At 50.8% G+C, this 24,661-nt stretch overlaps 1 protein-coding gene across 1 annotated transcript in view; it reads left to right on the top strand.

Moving 5' to 3' along the window:
• The window catches only part of MTCL3 (MTCL family member 3), a 55,777-nt gene that overhangs the window by 21,006 nt on the left and 10,110 nt on the right, over positions 1 to 24,661 (top strand). The window contains 4 exon segments of the mRNA XM_068170886.1: positions 12,433 to 12,504; positions 13,570 to 14,736; positions 15,744 to 15,758; positions 16,310 to 16,478. Of these exon segments, the coding sequence (XP_068026987.1) occupies positions 12,433 to 12,504; positions 13,570 to 14,736; positions 15,744 to 15,758; positions 16,310 to 16,478 (1,423 nt within the window).

The following is a 24,661-nucleotide window of genomic DNA, read 5'->3' as shown; positions in this document are numbered from 1 at the left end:
GGTTGCTGAGGCACTGAAATAGGTTACCCAGAGCTGTAGAGGCACCAAGCCTGCAAGGTGTTCAAAGCAGGCTGGATGAGGCCTTGAGCAACCTGGGCTGGTGGGAAGTGTCCCTGCCAACAGTACAGGGGTAGGAACTAGATGATCTTTAAGGTCCCTTCCAACCCAAACCCTTGTAGCTATGTGTCTATGCCTCAGAAGTGGGGTTCCAAGGAATGTTAATAGATGTGATGATTGGTGCTTTATCTATATAAACAGAAACATATGTTGAAAACCACATCTAGAGATGAGCCACAGCCATCCTCACCCATCAGTGGTGCTCCTCCAAGAGTGAAAGTGATTTACTTGCTCCTGGCACCAGATGGCAGCAGGGGAGGCTTTTACAGGCTCTCACAAGCCTCATTTCTTCCTAGGTCTTTTGAACGACCCAAATCCCAGCTCTTCATAGCACACTTTTACTAAAAGTACCTTTAAGCAAAGGGTTTCTGTGATCTGGAAGCTCATTGTGGTACCTGTTGAAGACTCAGCTTGCTTTGGTGGAAAAGAACAGCAGGATAATGAGGGGGGGGAAAAATATCTCATCTCTTTACATAAAGAGAGGAGATTTACACAAAAGAGATGAGAGACAAGGCTCAGCCTGAGGTAGAATCATAGACTCAATAAGGTTGGAAAAGACCTCAAAGATCATCAAGTCCAACCTGTCAACCCAACACCTCATGACTACTAAACCATGGCTCCAAGTGCCACATCCAATCCCCTCTTGAACACCTCCAGGGAATGGGGACTCCACCACCTCCCTGGGCAGCACATCCCAATGGCTAACAACTCTCCCTGTGAAGAGCTTTCTCCTCACCTCCAGCCTAAACCTCCCCTGGCACAGCTGGAGACTGTGTCCTCTTTGTTCTGCTGCTGGGTGCCTGGCAGAAGAGACCAACCCCCACCTGGCTACAACCTCCCTTCAGGGAGTTGTAGACAGCAAGAAGGTATCCCCTGAGCCTCCTCTTCTCCAGGCTAGACAACCCCAGCTCCCTCACAGGGCTGTGCTCCAGACCCCTCCCCAGCCTCCTTGCCCTTCTCTGGACACCTTCAAGACTCTCAATGTCCTTCTGAAACTGAGGGGCCCAGAACTGGACACAGGACTCAAGGTGTGGCCTCAGCAGTGCTGAGCACAGGGCACAATGACCTCCCTGCTCCTGCTGGCCACACTCTTCCTGATGCAGGCCAGGATGCCATTGGCCTTCTTGGCCACTTGGGCACACTGCAGGCTCATGTTCAGCCTACCATCAACCAGCACCCCCAGGGTCCCTCTCTGCCTGGCTGCTCTCAGCCACTCTGACCCAGCCTGTAGCACTGCCTGGGGTTGCTGTGGCCAAAGTGCAGCACCCAGCCCTTGGACTTGTTGAATGCCATCCTGTTGGACTCTGCTCACACAAGGGGAAAAAAGGTCAAAAATTCCTCTGTCTCAGTGATTCTCCAAGAGCTGCATCCCTGCAGATGTAACACCCCCCTCCTCCCCCCCCCAGTTACTTCTGTCAGACTTGCTTGTGTGAAATTCTGTTACCTTTGGTACCCTGCCCAAATATTTGGTTCCTTTAAAAATAGTCCTCAGCAGGGATGCTATTTATCATCTGTGAGGGGGTGCTTCTGACATCTTGGCTCAGAACACGCTGCTGCCATGGCTTGCACAGATTGCAGAGGGAGCCAACTAGGCAGAGTTTGCTGCAGTTCAGAGAGAATCATCATGCAGAAAGAAATGAGCTTGGTGCAAAATCTGTTGTAATAGTTTCACTGAAAATGTCCTGCCATAAACAGGGCTGGGGGGAGAAACAAAACCCCCCAAGTGCATTGAGAGGTTGTTTGCACTTAAGTCTTCTGAAATTGCTTTTGAATGATGTATCAACTGTCAGCCATTCACAGGAGCCATTTGCTTCATGGGAATGTAGCAAAACTGAACATTTGGGGACTGGAACATCTACCTCACAAGGAGAGGCTGGGAGAGCTGGGGCTGTTCAGCCTGCAGAAGAGCAGCCTAAGGGGGAATCTCATTAGTGCTGATCAATAGCTAAAGGGTGAGTCATAGAACACAGAATTGTCAGGGTTGGAAGGGACCTCAAGGCTCAGCCAGTTCCAACCCCCCTGCCATGGGCAGGGACACCTCACACTACAGCAGGTTGCTCACAGCCACATCCAGCCTGGCTGCAAACACCTCAGGCAGGAGGCTTCACCACCTCCCTGGGCAACCTGTGGCCAGTCTCCTCACCACCCTCATGGGGAACAACTTCTTCCTCACATCCAATCTCAATCTCCCCATTTCTAGTTTTGCTCCATCCCCCCCAGTCCTATCACTCCCTGACACCCTCAAAAGTCCCTCCCCAGCTTTCTTGGAGCCCCCTGCAGATTCCTGGAAAGCCACAATAAGGTCTCCTGGGAGTTTTCTCTTCTCCAGACTGAACAGACCAAGCTCCCTCAGTCTGTCCTCATAAGAGGGGATCTCCAGCCCTCTGCTCATCCTCATGGCCCTTCTCTGGACACCTTCCAGCACCTCCAGATCCTTCCTGTAATAGAGGCTCCAGAGCTGGACACAGAGCTTCCAGCTGTGGTCTCAGCAGAGTGGAGCAGAGGGGGAGATTCACCTCCCTCAACCTGCTGGCTCTGCTTCTCTTGCTGCAGCCCAGGATGATTGGCTTTCTGAGCAGCAAGTGCACACTGCTGGCTCCTGTTGAGCTTCTCATCCTGTGGTGTCCAAAGGATGGAGCCAGGCTCTTCTCAGTGGTGTCCCGTGACAGGAAAAGGGGCAGTGGACACAAACTGGAACACAGGAGATTCCACCTAGACTTAAGGGAAACATTCTTCACTGTGAGGCTGGCAGAGCTCTGCAGCAGGCTGCCCAGAGAGGCTGTGGGTTCTGCACCTCTGGAGGCATTCCAAACCCACCTGGACATATTTCAGTGTGATTTTCTCTGGGTGATCCTGCTCTGGCAGCAAGGCTTGGACTCAATAATCCTTCCAGCCACCACCACTCTGTGATCCTATTGGGTTCTGTGAGGAAGGACACTTTGCAGGTGTTTTGTACAGCTCTATTGTACCCTGTGCAGCACAGCTGCACAAGGGGCTGGGTCTGTGCAGAGCACCAAACCTTCCCTCAGGCTGATAGATCACATGCAGGGGATGATGCACAAAGTACAACAAAGGAAGGCATTATCCATGGGGAATAATGCTCAACAAATGGCTTCTGTGGCCAGGCTGGACAGGAGTAGAGGCTACATGACTGTGCAAGGCAGGCAGCTGCTTCTTTGTTGGCCACCAGTGTGCCAGTTTGAATAGAATAGAATAAAGCAGTTGGAAGAGACCTTCAAGATCATTGAGTCCAACCTATCATCCAACACCACCTAATCATCTAACCCATGGCACCAAGCACCCCAATCCAGTCTCCTCCTGAACACCTCCAGTGATGGTGACCCCACACATAGTATCATAGAATCAGTCAGGGTTGGAAGGGACCACGAGGATCATCCAGTTCCAACCCCCCCTGCCATGGGCAGGGACACCCCACACTAGATCAGCCTGCCCAGAGCCTCATCCAGCCTGGGCTTAAACACCTCCAGGGACGGGGCCTCAACCACCTCCCTGGACAACCCATTCCAGGGCTTCACCACTCTCAGGGGGAAGAACTTCCTCCTCCCCTCCAGCCTGAATCTCCCCACCTCCAGCTTCAGTCCATTCCCTCTAGTCCTATCACTCCCTGAGATCCTGAGCAGTCCCTCCCCAGCCTTCTTGTAGCCCCCTTCAGATACTGCAAGGCCACAATTAGGTCTCCTCGGAGCCTTCTCTTCTCCAGACTGAACAGCCCCAACTCCTTCAGTCTGTCCTCATAGGAGAGGTGCTCCAGCCCTCTGATCAAAGTCCTCCAGCCCAAAGCTGCCCTCTGCTCATCCTCCTGGCCCTGCTCTGGACACCTTCCAGCACCTCCACATCCCTCTTGCAATAGGGGCTCCAGAACTGGAGGCAGGACTCCAGGTGGGGTCTCCCCAGAGCTGAGCAGAGGGGGAGAATCACCTCCCTTGCCCTGCTGGCCACACTTCTCCTGCTGCAGCCCAGGATCTGATTGGCTTTCCTGGGCTGCAAGTGCACACTGAGAGCTCCTGGTGAGCTTCTCCTCCCCCAGCACCCCCAAGTCTCTCTCCTCAGGGCTGCTTTCCAGCCTGTATTTGTGCCTGGGAGTATTTGAGCACATTGTGAGTACAAGATGCCACCTGCTCACAACCTTCGGTTGCGACAGAGTCCCCCTGGCTCTTCCCCAGCTGCCCGAAACAACATCAGGCATTACACAGATGCCAGCACTCACCTCCCTGGGCAGCCCATTCCAATGGGCAAACACTCTCTCTGTGTAAAACTTCCTCCTAACATCCAGCCTAAACCTCCCCTGGCGCAGCCTGAGACTGTGTCCTCTGATCTGGTGCTGGTTGCCTGGGAGAAGAGACCAACCTCTGCCTGTCTACAACCTCCCTTAAGGGAGTTCTAGAGAGCAATAAGGTCACCCCTGAGTCTCCTCCTCTCCAGGCTAAGCAACCCAGCTCCCTCAGCCTCTCCTCACAGGGCTTGTGTTCCCTCCCCAACCTTGTTGCCCTTCTCTGACAGTTGTGCTCCACCTCTGAACTGCCCTGGAAGTGCTACACTGCAAAGAGCAGAACTGCATGTTTGGAGTCACCTCCTTCTTGCACTTGCTCACTTGCACTCATTTATAGCCACATCCTGTGATGTGTGTCACTGTGCATTAAAGAGAGATGAGTCACTTGACAGAGAGAGCACCTTGGGATCAGCTTGATGAGCTGGTGATGTTCTCCATGGGCTTTACTCACTCATGTGCAGCTCTTCAGCTTTCTCCCTTCAGCTCTCCAGCTTGGGAAGCGTGCTGACTGATCAGTCAGAAGTTTGGTGTGGGCTTTCTTTTGGGTTGTGCTTCAGGAATGTTCACACATTCATCAGAAGTTCTCCTACCAACATTACCAAGGGAATAACTAACTTATAACTGAGACACTGCAGTGTGTTGCTGTGAAATAATGCAGGGTGGACAAAGAAGACAACAATATGAGCTCTAATTTGTTGAGGAAGGCTCAGTGACTTCTCATTCTCATTAGAGAAGTGGGCCAGTAACAACTGCAGGTGGTTCAACAAGTCAAAGTGCAAGGTCCTGCAGGTGGGTCAGGCCAACCCCAGGCACAAATCCAGGCTGGGTGCAGAGTGGGTTGAGAGCAGCTCTGAAGAAAGAGACTGGGGGGTGTTGGGTGCTGAGAAGCTCCCCAGGAGCCAGCAGTGCCCTCCTGCAGCCCAGCAGGCAGCTGTGTGCTGGGCTGCAGCCAGAGGAGTGTGGGCAGCAGGGATTCTGCCCCTTGACTCTGCTCTGCTGAGACCTCACTTCCAATCCTGCCTCCTGTGCTGGTGTCACCAGCAGAAGGAGGACACAGAGCTGCTGGAGAGAGTCCAGAGGAGGCCACAAAGATGGTTCAAGGGCTGGAGCAGCTCTGCTGTGAGCACAGGCTGAGGGAGCCTGGGTTCAGTCAGGAGAGGAGAAGACTCCGGGGGGACCTTGGAGCAGCCTTCCAATACCTGAAGGGATCCTACAGGAAGGCTGCAGAGGGACTTTTCATGAGGGTGTCTAGAGACAGGACAAGGAGGAATGGTTTTAAGCTGATGGAGAGTAGGTTTAGACTGGATCTGAGGAAGAAGTTATTCAGTATGAGAGTGGTGAGACACTGGCACAGCTTGCCCAGGGAGGCTGTGGCTGCCTCCTCCCTGGGGGTGTTCAAGGCCAGGCTGGATGAGACCTTGAGCAACGTGGGGTAGTGGAAAGTGTCCCTGCCCATGGTGGGCAGGAGGCTGGAACTAGATGATCTCTGAGGTCCTTTCCAGCCCAAGGTAACCTTTCAGGGGTCCACTGAGCTTTTCTAAGTGTGTGTTTGTGCTGGCATGTTGTGACACATGGTGTCTGGCTGTCTCCATTGCCGCTGTTAACCACAGCATCCATCCAGATGTGTAGCATGAGGCCTGTGGCTATCAGTTCTGGTTTGCTTTGTGGGAGCCCAGTTGTGTGATGGTGTTAATTGACTTTGGCTCTCTCAGCAATGGATGCAGGTTTGGTTTAGGTCACAGATGAGTGCTTGCAGTTAGAAGGTATTCGCCATGCATCTGCTTCCACCAGTGCTGTGTGTAACGAGAGGCTTCTACATGCCTCTAAAGCATGAGTGATGAAGCCATCCAGCTGGCCTAATTACCAAGAGTGTTTTATGTTGCAGGCTTGCCTGAATTGTTTTATTCTTTACAGATGCTGGCAGTTCAGCTCTTTGATTAAATGATTAATTAGAAGCACCTGCAGCAGTGCCCCAGAAAGTGCTTGGAACTGGGGCATTGCCTGGGTGGCACTCATAAATACACTCAGGGGTTCATTTTCCCTGTGGGGCACTTCTAGGAGTGTTGCTGCTGGGTTCCCCAACCTCTGGTCAGGTTTCATGCATTCCAAGCAGGGGAGGTTTAGGCTGGACATCAGGAGGAAGTTCTTCACAAAGAGGGTGGTGGAACACTGGAACAGGCTGCCCAGAGGTGTGGTTGAGGCCCCATCCCTGATGACATTCAAGGTCAAACTTGGTGGGGCCCTGAGCAACCTGATCTGCTTGGAGGTTTCCCTGCTGACTGCAGCAGGGTTGGACAAGATATTGAAACATAGCTCTAAGGTCTCCCTGGAGCTTTCTAAGGTCTCCCTGGAGCCTTCTAATGTCTCCGTGGAGCCGTCTAAGGTCTGCCTGGAGCCTTCTCTGCTCCAGGCTGAACAGCCCAAATTTTCCCAGCCTGTCTTCATAGGACAGATGCTCCAGCCTCTGATCATCTTCCTGGCCTCCTTCATGGTCTCTCCTGTGTTGGGGGCCCCAGAGCTGGGTACAGCATTCTGGGTGAGGCCTCACCAGGGCAGAGCAGAGTGGCAGAATCACATCTCTTGACCTGCTGGTCATACTGCCTTTGATGCAGCCCATATGAAGATATATCACAGAATCACCAAGGTTGGAAGAGACCTCAAAGATCATCGAGTCCAACCTGTCACCACAGGCCTCATGACTAAACCATGGCACCAAGTGCCACATCCAATCCCCTCTTGAACACCTCCAGGGATGGGGACTCCACCACCTCCCTGGGCAGCACATTCCAATGGCCAACAGCTCTCTCTGGGAAGAACTTTCTCCTCACCTCCAGCCTAAACTTCCTCTGGCACAGCTTCAAACTGTGTCCCCTTGTTCTAGTGCTGGTTGCCTGGGAGAAGAGACCAGCCCCTTCCTGGCTACATACATGTCTTCATATTTCTCAGAGTCAGGGAGTGTTAGGGATTGGAAGTGACCTCTGGAGATCATTGAGTCCAACCCCTTTGCCAGCGCAGGTTCACCTAGAGAAGGTCACACAGGAACACATCCAGGCAGGTTTTGAATGTCTCCAGAGAAGGAGACTCCACCACCAGACCAGGCTGGATGAGGCTCTGGGCAGCCTGATCTAGTGTGGGGTGTCCCTGCCCATGGCAGGGGGGTTGGAACTAGATGATCTTTGTGGTCCCTTCCAACCCTGACTGATTCTATGATACTATGATACCTCCCTGGACAGCCTGCTCCAGCGCTCCATCACCCTGAAGTTCCTCCTCATGTTCAGATGCAACTTCCTATGTTCCACATGTATTTAGTCACATTGAACCAGATATTCTCTGCTTGCCCCAAGGCTTGTATCACTGACCATCCTTTTTAAAGCTCCTCCAACCTTTACTTTATCCAATATAGTTTGGTTTGGTTTGATTTGGTTGGTTTTGTTTTCCCAGGCAGAAGCATTAGTTCAGTAGTGCAGGACCAAGAACTGACTCTTGTATAACCCCATCAGGGTTGCTGTGCATTAACCTGCAGGTGGCTTGCTGGGTCAGTGGCATTTCTGCTAAGTGCTGAAGAGTCAGGTGTTTGTTCAGGGTAGCTGCTTAAAAATGCATCCCAGTGATCAAATATTTATAATGAGCTCAGGGCTGCCAAACTTTGTCTCAGAATGAAGGTCTGCAGTGAGTTTAAGCGGCACAGCTTACACAGCTTTTTCCTGCAGCTGTTCCCTGAGAATGAAGATGGTAAAACAGGCAACTGAACAGGAGGGAGACTTTTGGTACAGTGAGGGGGTTGAGAGGCTGCTGGCTGGAGCACCTCTGCTGTGAGGATGGGCTGAGGGAGCTGGGGTTGTTCAGCCTGGAGAAAAGGGGAACCCAGGGGGATGTTATAGCTGCCTTCCAGTCCCTCAAGGGAGCCTCCAGGAAGGCTGCAGAGGGACTTTTCACATTCCAATGGCCAATCTCTCTTTCTGTGAAGAACTTCTTCCTAACATCCAACCTAAACCTCCCCTGCACAGATTGAGACTGTGTCCTCTTGTTCTGCTGCTGGGTGCCTGGGAGAAGAGACCAACCCCCACCTGGCTACAACCTCCCATCAGGGAGTTGGAGAGAGCAAGAAGGTCTCCCCTGAGCCTCCTCTTCTCCAGGCTAAGCAACCCCAGCTCCCTCAGCCTCTCCTCACAGGGCTGTGCTCCAGACCCCTCCCCAGCCTCCTTGCCCTTCTCTGGACACCTTCAAGTCTCTCAATGTCCTTAAACTGAGGAGCCCAGAACTGGACACAGGACTCAAGGTGTGGCCCAACCAGTGCTGAGCACAGGGCACAATGACTTCCCTGCTCCTGCTGGCCACACTGTTCCTGATGCAGGCCAGGATGTCATTGGCCTTCTTGGCCACCTGGGCACACTGCTGGCTCACATTCAGCCTACTCTCAACCAGCACCCCCAGGTCCCTCTCTGCCTGGCTGCTCTCAGCCACTCTGACCCCAGCCTGTAGCTCTGCATGGGGTTGTTGTGGCCAGTGTGTAGAACCTGGCACTTGGAATGTGTTCAATCTAAATAGCTGAGCTGGCAAATAAACAGCAACCTAGCAAGCCCTAGGAAACAGATTTAACTGGCATCACTTTGCAGCCAAATACCTCATTGCAGCACCATCCCTCCAAAGGCTGCAGTGTTCTGAGGTTTACTTTTGTGTCTCAGGATTAGAGAGCTGAGTGTAGGCTGACTGTGCACTCTGCAGCTGTAATGAGGCCTGGCTGGAGAGTGCTGGGGAACAAAGCATCCTTAGCTCTTCCATCTTTTGAAAAGTTCAAATGGCAGGAGACCTCTTCCTCTTCAGAGCAGCTGTTTCACTGTTTCATGGTGTCCTGGTGGATGAAGGAGTGTGCTGCAGTCTCAGAAAGCAAAGTGCCAGAGTCTGGCCAGCTGCATGAGCAGGGCATATGGAGAGCTTTGAAATGTCAGCTTTCAGCTTTTACTGCTCAGGGGGGTTTGCCAAAGAAGAAAAAGAAAGAATCAAATGTAATGCAAGCAGAAATGTACTGCTTCATTTTATGCAAAGTGTGCTCTTTAGAGGGCTGGAGCACCTCTGCTATGAGGACAGACTGAGGGAGTTGGGGCTGTTCAGTCTGGAGAAGAGAAGAGTAGGCTCCCAGGAGACCAGGAGACCTAATTGTGGCCTTCCAGGATCTGCAGGGGGCTCCAAGAAAGCTGGGGAGGGACTTTTGAGGGTGTCAGGGAGGGATAGGACTGGGGGGGGTGGAGCAAAACTACAAATGGGTAGATTGAGATTGGATGTGAGGAAGAAGTTGTTCCCCATGAGGGTGGTGAGAGCCTGGCACAGGCTGCCCAGGGAGGTGGTGGCAGCCTCCTGCCTGGAGGTGTTTGCAGCCAGGCTGGATGTAGCTGTGAGCAACCTGCTGTAGTGTGAGGTGTCCCTGCCCATGGCAGGGGGGTTGGGACTGGCTGAGCCTTGAGCTCCCTCCCAACCTTGACAATTCTGTGATTCTGTTTTGCTGGCTCTACCACAGAGCTGTCATGGTTTGCTCTAGCACTGTGGGTTTGGTACAAAATGCAAAGGGTTTCTCTGGCTAAGGTGCAAGTGTTAGGTATCTTAGAACCATCTAGGCTGGAAAAGACCTTTAAGGTTCATAGAATGGTTTGTCTTGGAAGGGACCTTAAAGATCATAGAATCATATGTCCTCTGCCATGGGCAGACTTCCCACCAGTCCAGGTTGGTTGAGGCCTCATCCAACCTGGCCTTGAAGACCTCCAGGGAGGGGGCATCCACAACCTCCCTGGACAACAAGTTGCCTGTTGCAGTGTCTCACCACCCTCACTAGAAATAATTTCTTCCTGATCTCCAGTCTAAACCTCCCCTCTGGGATCATCAAATCCAACCATTAGCCCAACACTATCTTGTCTTGAGACCTCTCCCCAGCCTCATTGCCCTTCTAGTCTCGGTAAGCAGGGATTATACAATACCTGTGCCAGTTGCTGGTCGTCTTATCCCCAGTGCTGTTGAAATATTCCAGTACTACTTGAGCACTTTAGCAATCTCTCATTGTAGAAGCAGTACCATGGGCATTGTTCTCCTATCACTCAGGTCAGCTGAAGGTTGGCAGAAGCCTCATCCCTGCATGTTTTTAAGGTCAGGCTAGATGTGACTCTGGGCAGCCTGATCTAGTGGAGGATGTCCCTGCCCATGGCAGGGGGGTTGGAACTGGCTGATCCTTGGAGTCCCTTCCAACCCTGATAATTCTGTGATTCTATGTGATTCTGTGCTTTATGTAAGCTCCCTACCCCAAAGGCTAAGGCTACATGTCTGGCTAGGCACATTGTGAATTACCTTGGCTGGGTTTCACTGCTTGCCTCAGCTTTTCCTTTTGGCAGTTACCACTTGGCTCACATGCTTTCTTACCTCTATTGTTGTGTGTTAAACATTCATTGGAGAAGAGGAGGCTGAGGGGACAGAGCTCTGCAGAGGGACCTCGACAGGCTGGACAGATGGGCAGGGTCCAAGGGCAGGAGATTGAACGCATCTAAGTGCCAGGTTCTACACATTGGCCACAACAATCCCAGGCAGTGCTACAGGCTGGGGTCAGAGTGGCTGAGAGCAGCCAGGCAGAGAGGGACCTGGGGGTACTGGTTGATAGTAGGCTGAACATGAGCCTGCAGTGTGCCCAGGTAGCCAAGAAGGCCAATGGCATCCTGGCTGGAAGGTGTCCAGAGAAGAGCAACAAGGCTGAGGAGGGGTCTGGAGCACAGCCCTGTGAGGAGAGGCTGAGGGAGTTGGGGTTGCTTAGCCTGGAGAAGAGGAGGCTCAGGGGTGACCTCATTGCTCTCTCCAACTCCCTGAAGGGAGGTTGTAGGCAGGTGGGGGTTGGTCTCTTCTCCCAGGCACCCAGCATCAGAACAAGAAAACACGGTCTCCAGCTTTGCCAGGGGAGGTTTAGGTTGGATGTTAGGAAGAAGTTCTCCATAGAAAGAGAGATTGGCCATTGGAATGTGCTGCCCAGGGAGGTGTTGGAGTCACCATCACTGGAAGTGTTTAGGAAGAGACTGGATGGGGTGCTTGGTGCCATGGTTTAGTTGATTAGATGGTGTTGGACTCGATGATCTTGAAGGTCTCTTCCAACCTGGTCTATTCTGTTCTATTCTATTCTATTCTATTCTATTCTATTCTATTCTATTCTATTCTACTCTACTCTACTCTACTCTACTCTACTCTACTCTACTCTACAGCTGCCTGAATAGAGGTTGGAGTGTGGTGGGGGTTGGCAGCACCTGCAACTTCTCTTTCTTTCAGTGGAAGGTCTCCTTGTGCTCTCTGTGCCTGCCCAGCACTTGATTAAAGAGGTGTCTTGAAATGAGAAGAGTGCAGTTAAGTGTGAGGCTTGTGTGGATGTACAATCCTAACCAAGGGCAGTAGAATAAAGTATTGCAGATACTGGAGCTGGGGTTGTTCAGTCTGGAGAAGAGGAGGCTGAGGGGAGACCTCATTGCTCTCTGTGACTCCCTGAAAGGAGGATGAAGTGAGGTGGGGGTTGGACTCTTGTCCCTAATACCGAGTGACAGAATGAGAAGAAATGGCCTCAAATGATGCCAGGGGAGGGTTAGGTTCTTTGCAGCAAGAGTGTTGAGGGATTGGGACAGGCTGCCCAGGGTAGAGTCCCCATCCCTGGTGGTGTTCAAGAAAAGTGTGATATGGCACATGGTGGTGTTGGTTTGATGTTTGGACTTGATGATCTTGGAGGTCTTTTCCAGCCCAAACAATCCTATGCTTATGTGCTAGTCTTAAAATGTATTGATGTATTCAAATGAAGGAAACCGGTAACAAGAGTGATTAAACCAATGCTCATATGACATTGCTGGGTCATCTGGGGGCAGCTGTGTCTCACCTCTGTACTTTGTATCTGAAGGATTACAAGGGATTAATTCTCTTATGGTTGTGTTTGACTTGCTGTGTTTTAGAAGAGTGCCTGTATTACATACCTCTTAATGAAATATTCACTGCATCTCATTGTGTTGTCGTTGCAGCAGTCACTGAAGAGAAGAGGGAGCAAAGACCTGCCCAAGTCAGAAAAAAAGTCACAGCAGACACCAACAGAGGTAAGTTGCAATAGCAGTAGCCTGGATTCTCGGGGGGGGGCTTCAGGGACATGGTGGAAATCATAGAATCATAGAGCGGTTTGGGTTGGAAGGGACCTTAATGACCATCCAGTTCCAGTCCCCCTGCCATGGGCAGCAACACCTCCCACCAGCCCAGGTTGCTCAAAGCCTCATCCAGCCTGGACTTGAACACCTCAAGGGAGGGGGCATCCACAACCTCTCTGGGCAACCTGTTCCAGTGCCTCCCCACCTTCACTGGAAAGAATTTCTTCCTCATCTCCAGTCTCAATCTCCCGTTTTCCAGCTCAAAGCCATTGCCTCTCATCCTGTCACTCCCAGCCCTTGTCAAAAGCCCCTCCCCAGCTCTGCTGTAGCTGCTTTCAGGTGCTGGAAGGCTGCTTTAAGGCCTCCCTGGAACCTTCTCTTCTCCAGGCTAAGCACCTCCAACTCTCTCAGCCCTCTGATCATCTTCGTGGTCATTGCCCCTCATCCTGTCACTACAAGCCCTTGTAAAAGAAACTGTGCTGATGGTTGGTAGATTTGCATTTTGCTTGCCTGCTTGCTTTGCTCTTTCCTGTGTGCTGTGAAACAGAGAGCTCTTAGCCCACATCTGCAGTCAGCCCCGCTGAACAAACTGCTGGTGCTGCCGTGGAGCCCACCAGTGCTCATCCACCCTGTGTTCTAAGCAAAAGAAGTGAATGGGGGCAGCAGTGACCCAAGATCCTAGAGCCTTTGTGTGCTGGCTTCTGGCTTTGTGAGCACTGTAAATTCTATCACAGTGTTGCAAGCCTAGAAACAAATAAGGATTTTTTATGAGTGCCCCCAACCCCCCCTACCCCCCTCCCCAATGTGTTTTCTGGGGGCTGTGCAAACTTTTAGTCACCAGTGAAGAAGTCTTTTCCCCCTGAGTATTTATTTCTATCTATGTATTGATCAGTGCAGGAAAATCTTAGTTTCTAGAGCTGTGCACCTGTGGTGGTTAACCTTGTGACTTAAGACCATCCACTGGAGGCCTCCTGCTTCACAGCAAGTTTCTTCACAGGCTGCTTTTTCTTTTTGTCCCAGGAGGACAATGAAGACCTGAAATGCCAGCTACAGTTTGTCAAAGAAGAAGCAGCCCTGATGAGGAAGAAGATGGCTAAGATAGACAAAGAGAAAGACAGATTTGAACATGAGCTGCAAAAGTACAGATCCTTTTACGGGGATTTGGACAGCCCCTTGCCGAAAGGAGAAGCAGGTGGGCCACCTACCACAAGAGAGGCTGAGCTCAAGCTTCGGTTGAGGCTTGTAGAGGAGGAAGCTAACATCCTGGGGAGAAAAATAGTGGAACTAGAAGTCGAAAACAGAGGGCTGAAAGCGGAGCTTGACGATCTCAGAGGAGACGATTTCTCAGGGACCGCTAACCCCCTCCTGGGAGAGCAGAGCGAATCCCTGTCAGAGTTGCGGCAGCACTTGCAGCTGGTGGAAGACGAGACCGAGCTGCTGAGGAGGAACGTGGCCGATTTGGAGGAGCAGAACAAGCGCATCACAGCCGAGCTGAACAAGTACAAGTACAAGTCCGGGGCCCACGAGAGCTCCAGGCACCACGACAGCGCCAAGACGGAGGCGCTGCAGGAGGAGCTCAAAGCCGCGCGCATGCAGATCAACGAGCTGAGCGGCAAGGTCATGCAGCTCCAGTACGAGAACAGGGTCCTGATGTCCAACATGCAGCGCTACGACTTGGCCTCTCACCTGGGCATCCGGGGCAGCCCCCGGGACAGCGACGCCGAAAGCGACGCGGGCAAGAAAGAGAGCGACGACGACTCGCGCCCCCCGCACCGCAAGAGGGAGGGCCCCATCGGAGGGGAGAGCGACTCCGAGGAGGTACGCAACATCCGCTGCCTGACACCCACCAGGTCCTTTTACCCCACCCCGGCGGGGTGGCAGAAAAGCTTCACTGACAGGCAGCAGATGAAGGACATTCGCTCCGAGGCCGAGCGGCTGGGCAAGACAATAGATCGCTTAATTGCTGACACGAGCACCATCATAACAGAGGCCAGAATTTATGTAGCTAATGGGGACCTCTTTGGACTGATGGATGAGGAAGATGATGGCAGCAGGATACGCGAGCATGAGCTTCTTTACAGGATCAACGCCCAGATGAAGGCCTTCAGGAAAGAGCTCCAGGCTTTCATCGACAGACTGGAAGTCCCAAAGTCTTCGGATGACCGCAGCACAGACGAACCTTTGTCAGTGAGTCAGGTAGACTTTTACTTATTACGGCGTGCAGGTAAAGAGGCTCTGCCCAGGGAATTAGGCCTCAGATGTGCTGTGTGGCCCATGACAAGGCTTCATTCTGGATAAAAAGAGCTATTCCTTACGTGATTTTCAATCCTTCTTAGAACCAGAGAGCCCTTTGGGTTGGAAAGGACCTTCAAGGTCATCCAGTCCGACCATTCTCTAGCTTTGCCAAGGCTGGTGCTAAACCATGGCCCTCAGCACCCTGTCTCTGCCTCTCTGAAACACCTCCAGGGATGGGGGTTCCACAGTGAGTGAGTTTGGACTCCTGGAATTTCAGAGGGTTCTGCTCTAGGAGGCAGAAGATTTTCTGCCTCTCAGAGTTTGCAGCTGCGTTTGCCAGAGTTGTGCCTGCATTGCCAGGGAAGGCAGCGCAGGCAGCATTTTTGGCAAGTAAATGACCGTGATCATATCCTTGCTAGTTGGGGTCCTGTTAAATGAATACAAAGGAAAAAAATCTCAGTAATTTTAAACAAGAGCACCCCTTGACTTTCCAAACTCACAGAGGATATGGCAAACCTCAGAGACAACCAACCCAAACAAATCTACTTCCCAGAACCACAGAGCCATACAGTAGCCTGAACGCTGGCGTTGCTTTAACTGATTACATCTAGTTGGAGGCCTGGGGGGGTCTCTGCTGACATGCAGCAGTGACTAAAGTTCATTTTTAGGCAGGATTATTCCAGAGAGGTTTTGAGGAGCAAGTTCTTTGCTGGCTCAAGATATTTTGCTGTTAAAAAAACCCCCTCAATGACCTACCATCATCTTCCTGTGCTATCCTATAGCTGCCTAATCTTGTTATTGCTCATGGTGTTACCCAGTGGTTTGGTAAATCTCTTGCTGTGTTCATTTACTTTGTGCTGCACTGCTAATTGACAGTTAAAGTAGTTGCCAGATGAAGCTGAAAGCTATTATTTCTTACTCCTATGCTGACTAATTAGTCTTTTGTTTCCTTGTATCAGAAAGTCACAGACGCAGTGAGTTTGAAGCTAATCAATTCCTTCCTGTCCATGTACTGCATGAAATCAAACAGAAATGGCATTTGGCATGCTCACTTTCTGATCTAGCAATAGCTCTGAGCTTGTGGAGCTGCCATTAGCTTCAAGGCAGAGCACTGCATGGGCTGACACAAAATGTAAAGCAAAGCAATTAGTGTTGTCTCCAAACAAATCAGAGCCATAGTTCAATTGGGTGTTTCAGGGCTTGACCATGCAGAGCTCCTACTGAAGCCAATGGGAGATGGGCACTTGGTGCCTCCACAAGCTTAGCCTGATTCACTGTTTTGTTGAGACTTTGGACTTGCTATTCCATTAATTGACTGTTCTCTTTGTCTTTGTATTTACTTTCCCAGATGTTCCAGCCTATCATTTTACTTATCCTCATCCTTGTATTATTTTCATCCCTTTCATACACAACAATATTTAAACTTGTCTTCCTTTTTACACTGTTTTTTGTACTGTAAGCCATTCATCATTTACTGTTCATTGTAGTATTATTTTCAGTTTGTTTATTTTGTCCACCCTCCAAGATAAGAAGTGCAAGAGACATAGTTTCTGTCATAGACACTGCTGTAAAAACACTGAAGACTACTTGTTTACCAAAAGCAACCAAAAAAACCCCAACCCAACCTGCAAAAAGAAAACCATCCCAAAAAGTCACCCAGCTGAACAGGACACCTGCTCACCACGGTGTTCCAGGTAAGCAAACAGAGAAGGGTGCTTCTCACTGTGTCTGGTTTTATTGAGGGCAGGTCTTGCACCTGGGAAAGAACAACCCCATGGACCAGTCTGGAGAAGAGAAGGCTCCAAGGTGACCTCATTGTGGCCTTCCAGTATCTGAAGGGGGCTACAGGAAGGCTGGGGAAGGATTTTTCAGGATCTCAGGTAGTGATAGGACTAGGTGGAATGGAATGAAACTGGAGGCAGGGAGATTCAGGCTGGATGTGAGGAGGAAGTTCTTCCCCATGAGAGTGGTGAAGCCCTGGAATGGGTTGTCCAGGGAGGTGGTTGAGGCCCTGTCCCTGGAGGTGTGTAAGCCCAGGCTGGATGAGGCTCTGTGCAGCCTGATCTAGTGTGGGGTGTCCCTGCCCATGGCAGGGGGGTTGGAACTGGATGATCCTTGTGGTCCCTTCCAACCCTGACTGATACTATGATACTATGACCAGTGTAGGTTGGGGACAGACCTGCTGGAGAGCAGTGAAAGGGAAAAGGACCTGGGGGTCCTAGTGCATGGACTATGAGCCAGCAATGTGTTCTTATGGCCGAGAAGGCCAATGCCATCCTGGGCTGTGGTTAGTAGGTCGAGAGAGGTTCTCCTCCCCATCTATTCTGCCCTGGTGAGGCCACATCTGAAGTACTGTGTCCAGTTCTGAGCCCCTCAGGTCAAGAAGGACCTCAGGGAACTGCTTGAGAGAGTCCAGGACAGAGCCACAAAAATGATGAATCACAGAATCATAGAACCAATAAGGCTGGAAGAGACCTCAAAGATCATCAAGTCCAACCTGTCACCCAACACCTCATGACTCCTAAACCATGGCGCCAAGTGCCACATCCAATCCCTTCTTGAACACCTCCAGGGATGGGGACTCCACCACCTCCCTGGGCAGCACATTTCAACAGCTGACAGCTCTCTCTGTGAAGAACTTTCTCCTACAGTGGAACATCTTCCTTATGAGGACAGTCCTAGGGAGCTGAGGGTGCTGTAGCTTGGAGAGGAGGAGCCTGAGGGTGACCTCATTCATTTTTATGAGAATGTGCAGGGTGAGTGCCCAGAGGCTGGAGCCAGGCTCTGCTGGGTGTACTGTGTCCAGTTCTGGGCCCCTCAGTTTAAGAAGGACATTGAGAGACTTGAAGGTGTCCAGAGAAGGGCAAGGAGGCTGGGGAGGGGTCTGGATCACAGCCCTGTGAGGAGAGGCTGAGGGAGCTGGGGTTGTTTAGCCTGGAGAAGAGGAGGCTCAGGGGTGACCTCATTGCTCTCTCCAACTACCTAAAGGGAGGTTGTAGTCAGGAGGGAGTTAGTCTCTTCTCCCAGGCACCCAGCACCAGAACAAGAGGACACAGTCTCAAGCTGTGCCAGGGGAAGTTTAGGCTGGAGGTGAGGAGAAAGTTCTTCACTGAGAGAATTGTTGGCCATTGGAATGTGCTGCCCAGGGAGGTGGTGGAGTCCCCATCCCTGGAGGTGTTCAAGAGGGGATTGGATGTGGCACTTGGTGCCATGGTTTAGTCATGAGGTGTTTGGTGACAGGTTGGACTTGATCTTTGAGGTCTCTTCCAACCTTAGTGATACTGTGAGACTGTGATGCCCAGTGCCAGCACAAGGGGCAATGGTGGAAGCTGAGGCATAGGAAGTTCCATGGAAACAGGAGGAAGGATTTTTTCCCTGTGAGAGTGACAGAGGCCTGGAACAGGCTGCCCAGGGGGGTTGTGGAGTCTCCCTCTACTGGGGATATTCAAGACCTGCCTTGATGTGTTCCTGTGTGACCTGCTCTAGGTGATCCTTCTCTGGCAAGGGGGTTGGACTGGATGAGTTTTGGAGGTCTCTTCCAGCCCTTAACATTCTGTGATGCTGTGATTATTTTTAATAGGAAACCAGTTTAATATTCCATTGATTTGCACCAAATCTGAAGCAGAGCAGAAATATGCAGTGGGTGTGAGGAGCCTTTTCCTTTCCTCTTCCTACTCCCAGAAGAAGAATTTGTGTTCTAGCCAGAGCTGAGTTGTAAACCCACATTTGATGTGCAGCCTGCAGTTGTGTGTCACAGCTTTTGTCTGTTTTGTGCATGGTTGTGGTCAGAATGGTTTTCAGCACTGCATTGTGTGGATTAGACACCACAGAGGGGACAACATCAGAATGGTTGGGGCAGAGAGCTCTGTATCCAGAAACGTGGCAAGCAGCCAGAGCCCCTGTGAGTGAGAGGCATGAGGAGGAGGTATCAGAGTAGGCAAAGAGAGTTCTGAGAGGTGTAGGCTGGCTGCACCCTCTGCTCTAGGAGAATGGCCACATGAAACCTTGTTAGAACCACAGAATTGTTTTGGTTGGGAAAGTCTTTCAAGGTCATTGAGTCCAACCATTCTCTAACTCTACCAAGGCTGCTGCTAAACCATGGCCCTCAGCACCACAGCTCTGCCTCTTTGAAACACCTCCAAGGATGGGGATTCAACCACCTCCATGGACAGCCAGTTCCAGTCTTTAAGAACCCTTTCAGTCAAGAATTTTCTTCTCCTAGTCAACCTAAACCTCCCCTGGTGCAATCTAAGGCCATTTCCTCTTGTCCTCTTGCTTGTTACCAGGGAGAAGAGACCAACCCCCACCTCAGTCCAGCTTCCTTTCAGGTAGTTGCAGAGAGCAGAGCTCTTCCCTCAGCTTCCTCTTCTCTAGTCTCAACAACCCCACTTCCCTCAGCTTCTCCTCCCCAGCCCTGTTCTCCAGACCCTTCCTCAGCTTGGTTGCCCTTCTCTGGACCTGCTCCAGCACCTCAATGTCCTTCCTGCAGTGAGGGCCCCAGAACTGACCCCAGGTCTCAGGGTATGTCCTCTCTAATGATGAGTACAGGAGGACAGTCACTTTTCTTGGTCCTCCTGGCCATGCTATTCCTGATCCAGACCAGACTGCTGGTGGCCTTCTTGGCCACCTGAGCACACACTGGCTCATGTTCAGCCAGCTGTCAACAGGCACCTCCAAGTCCTTGTCTGCTGGGCAGTTTCCAACCACTGTGCCCCAAGCTTGGAGTGTTCCTGGGGTTGTTGTGACCCAAGTGCAGGACCAGCACTTGGCCTTGTTGAATCTCATCCTATTGGCCTTCACCTGTGGAGCTAGCCTGGCCAGCTCCCTCTGCAGAACCTTCCTGCCCTCAAGCAGATGGACTCTCCCTCCCAGTGTAGTGTCATCTGCAGACTTACTGAGGGTGTAGCAGCTGGCAGTAAGGATTCCTGTTGATTTATCATTCCCCAGTGAGAACAGTTCAGCTCTGTGCTTGGGTTCTGCTCTGCTACCTGAAATAGCAGGGAGAAACCCCTCAGAGGGATGCCGAAGTTGGGCACTCAAATTTATTTGATGAGAAGAGAAAGAAAGGCAAACTCACAGTATTCAATATGAAACAAAGCTTTTGTCTTTCTCCTTGCCTAGCTTTCCCTCAGCATACTCTGCAGATGTAGTAAACTTTATTGGTTAAATCCCCTAACCTTGATTTATTCACACATTCATAGGGTGGTTTGGGTTGGAAGGGGCCTTGCAGATCATCTAGTTCCAACTCCCCTGCCAAAGGCAGGGCCATCTCCCACTAGACCAAGTTGCTCAAGGCCTCATTCAACCTGGCCAAATATTTTTGCCTGCCAGGGGATGCTGTTATTATTTATTTTGTAATTGGCAAGATAATTCCAAAGGAAATGGTAATCAGTACATGTGAGGTGGTGTCCTGCTTAAAGAGACTGTCAGACCCACAGTAAATGTGAGAAGTTCCTCAGCTGCTCTGATTTATACTCAGGTGGCTCAAAGTTAGGTTTCATATAGAATGGAATGGAATGGAATGGAATGGAATAGAATAGAATTAGGAATAGGAATAGGAATAGGAATAGGAATAGGAATAGGAATAGGAATAGGAATAGGAATAGGAATAGAATTAACCAGGTTGGAAAAGACCTTTGAGATCATCAAGTCCAACCTATCACCCAGCACCACCTAATCAACTAAACCATTGCACCAAGCACCCATCCAGTCTCTTCCTAAACACCTTCAGTGATGGTGACTCCACCACCTCCCTGGGCAGCACATTCCAATGGCCAATTACTCTTTCTGTGAAGAACTTCTTCCTAACATCCAGCCTAAACCTCCCCTATTCATAGCATAGAATCATAGAATTATTTTGGTTATAAAACCCTCCAAGATCATCAAGTCCAACAGCCTAAGACCATCATGGCCATTATACCATGTCCACAAGTGCCTTGTCCAGATATTTGTTGAACATGTCCAGAGATGGTGACTTTACCACCTTGTAGTGATAGAATGAGAGGGAATGGATTTGAGCTTGAGGAGGGGAGACTGAGACTGGAGATTAGGAAGAAATTCTTTCCAGTTAGGGTGGGGAGACACTGGAGCAGATTGCCCAGAGAGGCTGTGGATGCCCCCTCCCTGGGGGGTGTTCAAGCTCAGGTTGGATGAGGCCTTGAGCAACCTGAGCTAATGGGAGGTGTCCCTGCCACAACAACCCCATGCAGTGCTACAGGCTGGGGTCAGAGTGGCTGGAGAGCACCAGGCAGAAAGGGACCTGGGGGTACTGGTTGACAGCAGCTGAACATGAGCCAGCAGTGTGCCCAGGTGGCTAAGAAGGTCAATGGCATCCTGGCCTGCATCAAGAATAGTGTGGCCAGCAGGAGCAGGGAAGTCATTGTGCCCTGTGCTCAGCACTGGTTAGGTCACACCTTGAGTCCTGTGTCCAGTTCTGGGCTCCTCAGTTTAAGAAGGACATTGAACAGGTTGGACTCGATGATCTTTCAGGTCTCTTCCAACCTTGGTGATACTGTGAGACTGTGATTGAGAGACTTGAATGTGTCTTGAGTGTGTCCAGAGAAGGGCAATGGGGAGGGGTCTGGAGCACAGCCCTGTGAGGATAGGCTGAGGGAGCTGGGGTTGCTTAGCCTGGAGAAGAGGAGGCTCAGGGGAGACTTTCTTGCTCTCTCCAACTCCCTGAAGGGAGGTTGTAGCCAGGTGGGGGTTGGTCTCTTCTCCCAGGCAAACATCACCAGAACAGGAGGACACAGTCTCTAGCTGTGCCAGGGAACGTTTAGGCTGGAGGTGAGGAGAAAGTTCTTCCCAGCAAGAGTAATTTGCCATTGGAATGTGCTGCCCAGGGAGGTGGTGGAGTCCCCATCCCTGGAGGTGTTCAAGAGGGGATTGGATGTGGCACTTGGTGCCATGGTTTAGTTAGTCATGAAGTGTTGGGTGCCAGGTTGGACTTGATGATCTTTGAGGTCTTTTCCAACCTTATTGATTCTATGGCTCTATGATTCTATTGCAAGGTTATGCCAAGACGTGTTCAAGCAGATTGTCCTTCACAGTGGATTCCTGTAACTGTAAAGATATTTCTCAAACCACTTGGCCAAGATCCTTTTGCTGCTTTTCTCTCAGTCACTGCTGTGAGAAGTTTCCCCCTCTCCCCCAACCCCCCCTGATGAACTGGCAGTTGGGACATCAAAAGTAGAATCATTTGAGGCTGAAACTTGTCGTATCAGATCTTAGCAGGAGAAGTTTGGAGTTTATTTTTGTTTGCCTCTCCCCCTTAGGGGAAGAAAAGATCATCTGAGTTTTCTTACATGTTGCTGGCACAATCCCATTAAGAGAGAAAAAAATCAACCCTGCTTCAATCTGAGCTGAAGTTCTAAGCTTACAGATTTTAACCCACACTTGCTTATTCCTTTCTCACCCTTGTATGTAATAAAGATGAGTTGAGAGAGTTTGGGTTACACTGAGTGAATCAGTAATAGTGTAAGGTAAAGTAGTAGGAAAGTTTAATACACTGAATTCATACATTGAATGAGGGCAGGCTGAGGGAGCTGGGGTTGTTCAGCCTGAAGAAGAGAGGACCCTGGAGGACTTTAGAGCTGCCTTTCAATGACTGAAGAGACCCTGCAGGAAGGCTGGAGAGGGACTTCTCATCAGAGTGTCTAGAGACAGGACAAGGGGGAATGGTTTGAAGCTGAGGGAGAGCAGGCTTAGACTGGATCTGAGGAAGAAGTTATTCAGTATGAGAGTGGTGAGACACTGGGATAGGGAGGCTGTGGATGCCTCCTCCCTGGGGGTGTCCAAGGCCGGATTGGATGAGGCCTTGATCAGCCAAGTCTTGTCAAGATGTGTCCTTGCCCATGGTGAGGAGGTTGGAGTAGATGATCTCTGAGGTCCCTTCCATCCTGAGCCATTCTAGGATTCTGTGACCTTGAAAGGAACTGGGAAAGAGTTGCTTCTTTCTCCGAAGTCAGAAAAGGTGAGGCTGAGCCTCTTGAGCCAACTGCACAGGATGGGCAGTTAGAAACCCACTGATTTCCCACAGTGATGTCTCATGGATAGAGCTGGGGCTTTTCTTCTCCTAATTGTCAGAAATCAGCAAAGCAAAGCTGAGAACATTTTGGGACATTTAGGGAGCTCTTGCACAGGCAGCTTCTGAAAAGCAGGAGTTAAAGCTTCCAAAATGGCTTTAGAAGCTCCCCACAGTCTTTGATGAGCAAGGAGAATAGTGAACACTCCCTGCAAACCTCAGGAAAGAGAAATGTCCATAAGGGATGAGATGTTTTTCATGTCCTTCTCTGCCTTCAGCTTGAAGGCATTGATTGGAGCTGCTTCTCTGTTTTGCACCCCCAGGGAAATTCACAGCTCTCCATTTTTCACTGGCTTAAAAGCTGCCAAGAAAGCTAATCGTGGACATCTCTCCGTAGCAGAAGATAACCTCTAGCCAAAGTAATAAATGTTCTGTGCCTTGCCAAACTGAGCTACCTTGGTCTCAGCAAGAAATACAATAATTTTACTTGCCAAGAGGGGAGGCAGAGTCTCCCCAGGGGCAGGCAAAGTCCAGCTCACAGGTGAGTGAGTAAATGCAGCTGGACACATCCAGATCCTGTCGCAGGAGTGCGTGGGAGGCAGGCAGAGCACTGCTGATTCGCTGGGCTCTGTCTGCAGCAGAGCTGCTCCTTCTGAAGAGCCAGAAGAATGCAAGGTTTTGCTTTTATGTGGTAACCAGCTGGGTAATGCCAGCTTCCCTACCAGTCCAGACCTCACTTTTTAAGCCAACAGCAGATCCACACTTCCCACTTTGGCAAATTATTCATCCTCCGTCCAAAGTGTTACTGAATTTGAACCCTGAGACAGCCTCGAGTCTGCTTCTCTGAAAGGTGAAATTTCTGCTTCCCTGTGTTGCCAGGGAGCTCATTCCAGGTTCTTTCAGAAAGAAGAGGTCCTGCATCTGTTGTTCCCATTTTTTATTGGATCCAATTTGTTATTGGATCTACAGATCCACTTCTGTATGTGCTCCATTTTTACACAGCTTCCCGTTTTACAAGTGTGTAAATCAGCAGCAGTGGTGCCAGCCAATTTTTGTGCCATTTAGAAGCCAGGTGCATCTTTATCCCCTAATGCTGCCAGATAAATTTAATTACATTAGTCTCATTGAATTTGGAGAAGAGGAAGTTGAGGGAAGACCTCATTGCTCTCTACAATACCCCGAAACGAGGTTGAAGTGAGGTGGGGGTTGGGCTCTTCACCCTAGGATCAGGTGATAGAAGGAGAGGAAAAGGCCTGAAATTGTGCCAGGGGAGGGTTAGGTTGGAGATGAGGAAAAATCTCTTAGCTGCAAGTGTGGTCAGGCATTGGAACAGGCTGCCCAGGAAGGTGGTGGAGCCAGCATCCCTGACGTGTGGACATGGCGCTTTGGCACACGGTTTAATGGCCGTGGGGGTTTTAGGATGACCTTAGAGGGCTTTTCCAACCCAAGCAATTCTAGGGTTCTGTGTCCAGTTCTGGGCCCCTCAGTTTAAGAAGGACATTGAGACGCTTGAATGTGTCCAGAGAAGGCCAATGAGGCTGGGGAGGGGCCTTGAGCACAAGCCCTCTGAGAAGAGGCTGAGGGAGCTGGGGTTGCTTAGCCTGGAGAAGAGGAGGCTCAGGGGAGACCTTCTTGCTCTCTCCAACTACCTGAAGGGAGGTTGTAGCCAGGAGGGAGTTGGTCTCTTCTCCCAGGCAGCCAGCACCAGAACAGGAGGACACCATCTCAAGCTGTGCCAGGGGAAGTTTAGGCTGGAGGTGAGGAGGAAGTTCTTCCCAGAGAGAGTCTTTGGCCATTGGAATGTGCTGCCCAGAGAGGTGGTGGAGTCCCCATCCCTGGAGGTGTTCAAGAGGG

The sequence above is a fragment of the Melanerpes formicivorus genome, unplaced genomic scaffold (genome assembly GCF_026170545.1).
Source record: "Melanerpes formicivorus ecotype bairdi unplaced genomic scaffold, bMelFor1.0.p_v2 SCAF_735, whole genome shotgun sequence".
Taxonomy (NCBI): domain Eukaryota; kingdom Metazoa; phylum Chordata; class Aves; order Piciformes; family Picidae; genus Melanerpes; species Melanerpes formicivorus.
The sequence above is the reverse complement of the archived record's forward strand: the minus strand, read 5'-3'. Positions and strand labels throughout refer to the sequence as shown.